This window comes from Oncorhynchus clarkii, chromosome 16, assembly GCF_045791955.1.
Source record: "Oncorhynchus clarkii lewisi isolate Uvic-CL-2024 chromosome 16, UVic_Ocla_1.0, whole genome shotgun sequence".
NCBI lineage: Eukaryota > Metazoa > Chordata > Actinopteri > Salmoniformes > Salmonidae > Oncorhynchus > Oncorhynchus clarkii.
In genome coordinates, this window is record NC_092162.1 from 11,165,741 (window position 1) to 11,177,377 (window position 11,637).

The following is an 11,637-nucleotide window of genomic DNA, read 5'->3' on the forward strand; positions in this document are numbered from 1 at the left end:
CATGGTTGGGGATTCAGTTGAAAAGGCTCTTTCCAAAAGACATGGCCTTGTCTGCAGCATTGTCCATGGCAGCATCTGCTGCAGCCCCTTTCACTGCATTAGACACCATGCCACCAATACCTGGAGGAACAACCACAACATCAGACACCATGCCACCAATACCTGGAGGAACAACCACAACATCAGACACCATGCCACCAATACCTGGAGGAACAACCACAACATCAGACACCATGCCACCAATACCTGGAGGAACAACCACAACATCAGACACCATGCCACCAATACCTGGAGGAACAACCACAACATCAGACACCATGCCACCAATACCTGGAGGAACAACCACAACATCAGACACCATGCCACCAATACCTGGAGGAACAACCACAACATCAGACACCATGCCACCAATACCTGGAGGAACAACAACAACATCAGACACCATGCCACCAATACCTGGAGGAACAACCACAACATCAGACACCATGCCACCAATACCTGGAGGAACAACCACAACATCAGACACCATGCCACCAATACCTGGAGGAACAACCACAACATCAGACACCATGCCACCAATACCTGGAGGAACAACCACAACATCAGACACCATGCCACCAATACCTGGAGGAACAACCACAACATCAGACACCATGCCACCAATACCTGGAGGAACAACAACAACATCAGACACCATGCCACCAATACCTGGAGGAACAACCACAACATCAGACACCATGCCACCAATACCTGGAGGAACAACAACAACATCAGACACCATGCCACCAATACCTGGAGGAACAACCACAACATCAGACACCATGCCACCAATACCTGGAGGAACAACCACATCAGACACCATGCCACCAATACCTGGAGGAACAACCACAACATCAGACACCATGCCACCAATACCTGGAGGAACAATCACAACATCAGACACCATGCCACCAATACCTGGAGGAACAACCACAACATCAGACACCATGCCACCAACACACTACCGTTATATCTCCTACAGCGGTGTCATGTTAAGCAGACTGCAACACACTACCGTTATATCTCCTACAGCGGTGTCACGTTAAGCAGACTGCAACACACTACCATTATATCTCCTACAGCGGTGTCATGTTAAGCAGACTGCAACACACTACCATTATATCTCCTACAGCGGTGTCACGTTAAGCAGACTGCAACACACTACCGTTATATCTCCTACAGCGGTGTCACGTTAAGCAGACTGCAACACACTACCATTATATCTCCTACAGCGGTGTCACGTTAAGCAGACTGCAACACACTACCGTTATATCTCCTACAGCGGTGTCACGTTAAGCAGACTGCAACACACTACCATTATATCTCCTACAGCGGTGTCACGTTAAGCAGACTGCAACACACTACCGTTATATCTCCTACAGCGGTGTCACGTTAAGCAGACTGCAACACACTACCATTATATCTCCTACAGCGGTGTCATGTTAAGCAGACTGCAACACACTACCATTATATCTCCTACAGCGGTGTCACGTTAAGCAGGCTGCAACACACTACCGTTATATCTCCTACAGCGGTGTCACGTTAAGCAGGCTGCAACGGACTGAATGCAGATAAAGGCAAAGAATAGAGCAGAAGTGATTTGTTACTCTACGAGGGGGGAGAAACTGAATTGGTTTGTAGTGTGTTGTGTACATTGTGTGTAGGTAGTGTGTTGTGTACATTGTGTGTAGGTAGTGTGTATTGTGTGTGTGTGTGTGTGTAGGTATTGTGAATTGTGTGTAGGTAGTGTGTATTGTGTGTAGGTAGTGTGTTGTGTACATTGTGTGTAGGTAGTGTGTATTGTGTGTAGGTAGTGTGTATTGTGTGTGTGTGTAGGTATTGTGTATTGTGTGTAGGTACTGTGTATTGTGTGTAGGTAGTGTGTATTGTGTGTAGGTAGTGTACATTGTGTGTAGGTAGTGTGTATTGTGTGTAGGTAGTGTGTATTGTGTGTAGGTAGTGTGTTGTGTACATTGTGTGTAGGTAGTGTGTATTGTGTGTGTGTGTGTGTGTGTAGGTATTGTGAATTGTGTGTAGGTAGTGTGTATTGTGTGTAGGTAGTGTGTTGTGTACATTGTGTGTAGGTAGTGTGTATTGTGTGTAGGTAGTGTGTATTGTGTGTGTGTGTGTAGGTATTGTGTATTGTGTGTAGGTAGTGTGTATTGTGTGTAGGTAGTGTGTATTGTGTGTAGGTAGTGTACATTGTGTGTAGGTAGTGTGTATTGTGTGTAGGTAGTGTGTATTGTGTGTAGGTAGTGTGTTGTGTACATTGTGTGTAGGTAGTGTGTATTGTGTGTGTGTGTGTGTGTAGGTATTGTGAATTGTGTGTAGGTAGTGTGTATTGTGTGTAGGTAGTGTGTTGTGTACATTGTGTGTAGGTAGTGTGTATTGTGTGTAGGTAGTGTGTATTGTGTGTGTGTGTGTGTGTAGGTATTGTGTATTGTGTGTAGGTAGTGTGTATTGTGTGTAGGTAGTGTGTATTGTGTGTAGGTAGTGTACATTGTGTGTAGGTAGTGTGTATTGTGTGTAGGTAGTGTGTATTGTGTGTAGGTAGTGTGTTGTGTACATTGTGTGTAGGTAGTGTGTATTGTGTGTGTGTGTGTGTGTGTAGGTATTGTGAATTGTGTGTAGGTAGTGTGTATTGTGTGTAGGTAGTGTGTTGTGTACATTGTGTGTAGGTAGTGTGTATTGTGTGTAGGTAGTGTGTATTGTGTGTGTGTGTGTAGGTATTGTGTATTGTGTGTAGGTAGTGTGTATTGTGTGTAGGTAGTGTGTATTGTGTGTAGGTAGTGTGTATTGTGTGTAGGTAGTGTGTATTGTGTGTAGGTAGTGTGTATTGTGTGTAGGTAGCATGTTACAGGCGAGGCGAAATGTCTGTGACTTAGTGTCCATGGTAACCCAGAATAGACAGATCACCTTCGTCTTTCTTCTCCTCCTTAGCTCCTCCTCCGATCATCTCTCCCACCTTCTCCTTCACCACAACAGCTAGACAGAGGGAGAGAGAGGGGGGCTGTCAAACATGCATCTTCTGCCTCCACATGACCAGATAATTGGTGGAATTTCCTGTTGTTATGTCTTGTTAGTTCTTGCTGATACAAGCTCCCTTTCATGACGTGATGCCACAGAATCTTTGCAGATTTTTTAGATTTCTGGTAGACATGAGCTCCTCTACTTTGAAATCTAGACAAACCCAAATGACTAATTTTAGAAGTATGAGCAGTGCCAAAAAGTACAGAGCAAAAAGTTTTTAAAAAAATGAACATATTTGGTTTGAGAATGTTGACTCATCAACTGCAGCGCCGTTGAAAATGCCAAAGCCCAGTTTGAACATTTTGAAGGCTGATGACACAAAAATGAACACTAACTATCCAGTAGTCCATATAACAACCACATTTTGCTGTGCTTTAGGGTTTAAACGTATCAATGCTTCACATGAATGACCCCCCCCCATCATTCAACCAAGTAAACAAACACCATTATCCACTCTTCTTACAGACATCTTGTTCTCACCTGCTTTGTCGATCACTGCATCCACCTGCTTCCCTGATCCCTTCAGAAAGTCCATCTCTGTGTGTGTTCTGTACTCGGCCGGAGAGTGTGTGTGTAAAAGAGAGAGTGTGTGTGAGAGAGTGTGTGTGGATGGGTGTGCATGGGTTTATATGAGGTTGGCAGAGAGGCTTACAGAGGCCACCCCTCCATCACACACACCCCTGTCAAGTCACACACACCCCTGTCAAGTCACACACACCCCTAAGGATGCAGGCCACTTTTATTGTTGGTGTCAGTATGGAAAAACCCAGCAGTGGAACTGTAAATATCGTAGAGGGAGAGAGACCTCATAACTTTATTAGGACCCTCAATGAAACATTGTTAGAACAAATATGATATACGGATACATGCAGCACAACACAGCTCTTATTCAGGTCCTAATTATAAATAATTCACATTTCCTGTTGCTTCAGGAGTATTTTCATGTTGTAGCAAACTGGCTCAAATTATGACCCTACATCTGTATATGCATGGGAAACAGGAAATACTGGATGTGATTGTCCTGAAAGGTCACCAAGCTGTCTGACTCACTGTCAAAACACAGCGATAAAAGAGGACAAAAAAAGACACAAAATGTAACATACAACACACTCCTTCTTACGACAGCCCTCTCTCATTGTGTTGTTGGCCCTAGACTGCTGCTCTGTGTTTGTGTGGATTCCTTAGGGGTGTTGGCTGTGTGTGTTTCTCCATGAAGACACTCCTCTGTTTTAATGTGTTCTGGCGTTGGATCAGAGAGAGTGCGTAGAGCAGTTTGGAAATCTCGTGGTTAGAATGGAACATTGGGCTGGTGATATGTCGTCCCGAAGGATCACTTAAAACACTAAGACTGGGAGTTCTAGAACACTGACGCAAGAGGTTCTAAGTTGGCTTTTTGTTTTCTTCCTGACCTCTCTTGACCCCTCTGTCTCCCTGTCAGGTCCCAGCATGCCGATGGAGGGAGTGACCTCATAGTGTACCTGTAGAGGAGAACAAAGAGCCTGGCTAAACCCCTGGGAGCCCACACGCACGCTCACACGCACGCTCACACGCACGCTCACACACACAAAACATTGCTAAGACTTGCAGAGGGCAAAGAAAAATGCCCAGGATGGTACCACAATATCTCCATGGTAACATAGGCCATACATACTATTATAAACTGCATCATAATTAGTCACTCAAATGGAGAAATGAAGACGACACGGAAGTTTGGATTTCAACAAAACCGTCTTTAATTCACTGGTACTGTTTATAAAATCAGCAAGTCCGCTTTGATGCCAACTTAAACGTGGTGTGGGAGTGTGCTGTGTGTATGGATCTGTGGTTTGTGCAGGTACCTGTGTGTGTGTGTGTGTGTGTGTGTATGTGTGTGTGTGTGTGTGTGTGTGTGTGTGTGTGTGTGTGTGTGTGTGTGTGTGTGTGTGTGTGTGCGTGTGTGCGTGTGTGTGTGTGTGTGTGTGAATTTGAGTGCATAATAAGGCAACATGCAGTCATTAGTTTCCATTGGTCTCAAAGAAATAACACACACAAACACACACTCTGTCCCAGGCTTGTTCTGAGTGGCTGAGATGGTTGATGACAGGAGCAGCTGTCGTTAACCATTGACTCTTGTTGTGGGAATCAAAAATCAAATTTAAAATCCATTTCCCAGCATTCCCTGTGTGGGATGCTCTTCTATGACAACCCCCTGTCTGTCTGACTATTGCTCGGTGGTATTACTATGACAACCCCCTGTCTTTCTGACTATTGCTCGGTGGTGTTGCTATGACAACCCCATGTCTCTCTGACTATTGCTCTGTGGTGTTACTATGACAACCCCTTGTCCGTCTGACTATTGCTCGGTGGTGTTACTATGACAACCCCCTGTCTGTCTGACTATTGCTCGGTGGTGTTACTATGACAACCTCCTGTCTCTGACTATTGCTTGGTGGTGTTACTATGACAACCTCCTGTCTCTCTGACTATTGTTCAGCGGTGTTACTATGACAACTCCCATCTGTCTGACTTTTGCTCGGTGGTATTACTATGACAACTCCCGTCTGTCTGACTATTGCTCGGTGGTGTTACTATGACAACTCCCATCTGTGTGACTATTGCTCGGTGGTGTTACTATGACAACCCCCTGTCTGTCTGACTATTGCACGGTGGTGTTACTATGCCAACCCCTGTTTGTCTGTCTGACTATTGCTCGGTGGTATTACTATGACAACCCCCTGTCTGTCTGACTATTGCTCGGTGGTATTACTATGACAACCCCCTGTCTGTCTGACTATTGCTCGGTGGTATTACTATGACAACCCCCTGTCTGTCTGACTATTGCTCGGTGGTGTTGCTATGACAACCTCATGTCTGTCTGACTATTGCTCGGTGGTATTACTATGACAACCCCCTGTCTGTCTGACTATTGCTCGGTGGTATTACTATAACAAGGAATTTTCCCTTCACAACATCAGGATCCACAGGTATCGCGTTCTGCTTTCATCCCTTCCAACCCTGCAAGCAGACCCAGGGCAGAACTAGACCCAGACTACACCCAGGCTAGACCAAATCCATTGTAAAGTACTGCATATATTGATAGCTTCTGTTGTTATGTGATTCCCAGTCTTTGCAGGAACTTTCTTCCTCTCATGTCATTTCTAACAAGGGACACACTAACTAACAGAACACCTGTATTGCTTTCTGGCATGTCTCAAACACACTCTAACACACACATACCCAAACACATGCACACACACACACTCTGTTCATTGCACGGGTCCCTACAGCAGCCTCTCGTGGACAGAACACTCCTGAACTGCCCTACTATCTGACGAGTCTAACACACACACACACACACACACACACACACACACACACACACACTACAATCAGATATGATCTCTCTGTGGTTCTGTCATCCTGAATAATCATCGCAGCTGTCTGCTGGCTGGAGTTTCTTTTCGGATTTCGACGTATTATGGCTGAACGTCTATTTGTGCCGCATTAATTCCGCGGCTTGCTGGAACAATTGTGGTGGCGTAGTAATCTGAACCGCACGCTCTGAGCATAACAAGGTCACGCCCAGATCTGGTCAATCCTTCTTCTTCTCTTTTGATGAGCACCAGCGAAGGCATATATCCACACACCTGGGTCCTTTTCAGACATCTATCTTAGTGATCCGGCTGATAACATCTACCCTGTGTGTGTGTGTGTGTGTGTGTGTGTGTGTGTGTGTGTGTGTGTGTGTGTGTGTGTGTGTGTGTGTGTGTGTGTGTGCGCGCAGGTCTCTTGATAGGGTATTGGGAGGTGTGAGGGAGAATATAACACCTGGGGTAACAACATGACAGCAACAACACAAAGGCGGGGAGCTACACGGGGCAGAACACAGTGGGGGGGGGGGGGGGGGGGGGGCAGAAGAGGGTCTCATGGGGTATCAGGAGGTGTATAGAGTTATCTGGAAGAGTCTGTATCTGGTTTGGTTCCATAAAGTCACAAAAAAATAAATAGAACATCTGGAAGTCTGGAACAGCAGGGCGAGGGACCAACGGAGGGCTGGGGAGAAGAGAGGGACTAGTAACCGCCCTGAGAGAGAGAGAGAGAGAGAGAGAGCGGGAGAGAGAGAGAGAGAGCGACAGAGAGAGAGAGAGAGAGAGAGAGACAGCGAGAGAGAGAGAGGGAGAGAGGGGGAGAGAGAGAGAAAGAGAGAGAGAGAGATGGGGGAGAGGGAGAGAGAGGGAGAGAGAGAGGAGGGGAGAGGGGGAAGAGAGAGAGAGGGGGAGAGAGGGAGAGAGAGAGAGAGACAGAGAGAGAGGGAGAGAGGGGGAGAGAGAGAGAGAGGGGGGGGGGGAGAGAGGGAGAGAGAGGGGGGGAGAGAGGGGGGAAGAGAGAGAGAGGGGGAGAGAAAGAGAGAGAGGGGGGAAGAGAGAGAGAGAGAGAGAGAGAGAGAGGGGGAGAGAAAGAGAGAGAGGGGGGAAGAGAGAGAGAAATAATCAATAATGATGTCATGATATCACCGTTTTCTGCATAAAGAAAACAGAAATAGTGTGGTTGCTTGTCACTTACTTCTCCTCCTTCTCCTCCCTGCTCCATTCCTCCATATTCTGCCTACAGAGAGAGACATTTTACATTAGAGTAACCTTGCCTGAGACCTGATGACTTGGGTTAGCTCCTAGACCTGGTCTCTAGGCTTTAGCTCACTGGGCTAGCACAATCGTACGGCGTACAGACACCCTGGCTTCAAACCGAGTAGGTCACAGCTACATCAAGCACATTATCGCTTATGTCATGCTTATGACAGGCTTATGACAGGCTTATGATAGGGTTGAGTACGACACAGGGCCATTCAGTCCCAGTCTCTGGGCTGAAGTGTCTAATGAAGCAGAGGTTAGCATGAAGCAGAGGTTAGCATGGCATAGCTAGCATAGCAGATGTGATGTCACCCTCCTTGAGACCTGAAGTAATGTTGCGCCCACCCAACCAGAGGCATTATTTTTGTAGGCAGCGGTTAACAGGAGCAAGCTCTGTTATTTGGACTGTGCATCTTAGACCAGAGAGATCCACGCAGGGTAAGTTTATGCCTATGCTACGCTAGAGATGCATAGAGACAGTCTTAAGCTGTGTTATTTTCTATAGATACAGCATGGTTAGAGATGGTTATGGATAGAGTTAGGAGAGGGTTAGGGTAGGGTTTGGAGAGAGTTATGGAGAGAGTTAGGAGAGGGTTAGGGTAGGGTTTGGAGAGAGTTATGGAGAGAGTTAGGAGAGGGTTAGGGTAGGGTTTGGAGAGAGTTTTGGAGAGGGTTAGGAGAGAGTTTGGAGAGTTATGGAGAGAGTTAGGAGAGGGTTAGGGTAGGGTTTGGAGAGAGTTAGGAAGAGGGTTTGGAGAGGGTTAGGAGAGAGTTAGGAGATGGTTTAGAACATAGTTTAGGTCCTAACAGGACGCTAGCCAGTCAGTGTTTGAAAGCTCATTCGCCCTTCATATATGCACCTAGTAACAATATGTTAGGCTGAATCATGCAGCATTCGTTAGCCAGCCACCCCACCATAACTGGCTAACGAGCATCTGACCCCCCCTTCCCTCTCCTGTCCAATAGGCACCTCGTATACAGGCTGAGGCTCCTCCTACCAACAGAACACAGAGGAAACAAACACAACAACAACAAAGGGTTAGCAACACAACACCACCAACAACAACAACACCAACACAACACAACACCAACACAACACCAACAACAACACAACAACAACACCAACAACAACACCAACAACACAACACCTACACAAACACAACACCAACACAACACAACACAGCACAACAACAACACCAACACCAACACCAACACAACACCAGCACAACACAACACAGCACAACAACAACATCAACACAACACCCACAACAACATCAACACAACACCAACACAACAATAATAACATTACCAATACAACACCAACACCAACACTAACACAACACCAACACAACACAACAACAACACACAACACAACACAGCACAACGACAACACCAACACCAACACAACACCAGCACAACACAACACAGCACAACAACAACATCAACACCAACACCATCAACAACACCAACACAGCACAAAAACAGCAACAACACAAACACAACACAACAATAACAACACACCAACAACAACACCAACACAACACCAACACAACACCAACACAGCACAACAACATCAACACAACAACAACACCAACACAACACCAACACCAACACAACAACAACACCACCACAACAACAACACACAACACAGTACAACAACACACAACACAGCACAACAACACACCACCAACAACAACACCAACACAGCACAACAGCATCAACACAAAACAAACACAACATAACAACAACAACAACACCACCAACACAACACAACACCACCACCAACAACAGCAACACCAACACACAACACCAATAACAACAACAACAACACACCACCACACCACCACCAACAACAACACACCACCACACCAACACAAACACAACACCAACACACCAACAACAACATACAACACAACACCAACAACAACACACTACACCAACACAACAACAGCACACCAACAACAACACAACACCAACACAACACAAAAACAACACCAACACAACACAAACACAACAACAACAACACCAACACACAACACACCACCACCACCAACAACAACAACACACCAACAACAACAACAAAACCAACACAACAACAACACAACACCATGACAAACACAACACTAACACAACACCAACACACCAACAACAACAACAACACAGCACAACAACAGCATCAACACAACAACAACAACAACACCAACACAACACCACCAACACCAACGCAACACCAGCAAGAACAACAATGACAACAACACACCACCATCAACAACAACAACAGAACCAACACAACAACAAAACCAATGCAACACCAACACAAACACAACACCAACAACAACAGACAACACAAAACAATACCAACAACAACACACAACACAAACACACCAGCAACACCAACACAACAACAACACACCAACAACAACAACACAATACAAACACAAACACAACAACAATACCAACACAACACCACAACAACAACATCAACACAACCCAACGCCAACACAACACCAACACCAACACAACACAACAACACAACATAACAACAACACACAACACAGCACAACAACACACCACCAACAACAACACAAACACAAAACAAACACAACATAACAACAACAACAACACCACCAAAACAACACCACCAACAACAACAACACACCACCACACCACCAACACCAACACAACACCAACACAAACACAACACCAACACACCAACAACAACATACAACACAACACCAACAACAACACACTACACCAACACAGCAACAGCACACCACCAACAACAACACACCAACAACAACAACAAAACCAACACAACAACAACAACACAACACCAACAACAACACAACAACAACACCAACAACAACACCAACAACACAACACCTACACAAACACAACACCAACACAACACAACACAGCACAACAACAACACCAACACCAACACCAACACAACACCAGCACAACACAACACAGCACAACAACAACATCAACACAACACCCACAACAACATCAACACAACACCAACACAACAATAATAACATTACCAATACAACACCAACACCAACACTAACACAACACCAACACAACACAACAACAACACACAACACAACACAGCACAACGACAACACCAACACCAACACCAACACAACACCAGCACAACACAACACAGCACAACAACAACATCAACACCAACACCATCAACAACACCAACACAGCACAAAAACAGCATCAACACAACACAAACACAACACAACAATAACAACACACCAACAACAACACCAACACAACACCAACACAACACCAACACAGCACAACAACATCAACACAACAACAACACCAACACAACACCAACACCAACACAACAACAACACCACCACAACAACAACACACAACACAGTACAACAACACACAACACAGCACAACAACACACCACCAACAACAACACCAACACAGCACAACAGCATCAACACAAAACAAACACAACATAACAACAACAACAACACCACCAACACAACACAACACCACCACCAACAACAGCAACACCAACACACAACACCAATAACAACAACAACAACACACCACCACACCACCACCAACAACAACACACCACCACACCAACACAAACACAACACCAACACACCAACAACAACATACAACACAACACCAACAACAACACACTACACCAACACAACAACAGCACACCACCAACAACAACAACACAACACCAACACAACACAAAAACAACACCAACACAACACAAACACAACAACAACAACACCAACACACAACACACCACCACCACCAACAACAACAACACACCAACAACAACAACAAAACCAACACAACAACAACACAACACCATGACAAACACAACACTAACACAACACCAACACACCAACAACAACAACAACACAGCACAACAACAGCATCAACACAACAACAACAACAACACCAACACAAC

At 45.4% G+C, this 11,637-nt stretch overlaps 1 protein-coding gene across 1 annotated transcript in view; it reads right to left on the reverse strand.

Moving 5' to 3' along the window:
* Window positions 1-4,778: 4,778 nt before the first annotated feature.
* LOC139367950 (alpha-synuclein-like) overlaps window positions 4,779-11,637 on the reverse strand; it is a 20,871-nt gene continuing 14,012 nt past the window's right edge. Inside the window, exons 4-5 of the mRNA XM_071106365.1 lie at window positions 7,612-7,653; window positions 4,779-7,131 (exon numbers count right to left, since the gene is read on the reverse strand). Of these exons, the coding sequence (XP_070962466.1) occupies window positions 7,120-7,131; window positions 7,612-7,653 (54 nt within the window). The 3' untranslated portion in view covers window positions 4,779-7,119. The remainder of the gene's footprint in view (window positions 7,132-7,611; window positions 7,654-11,637) is intronic.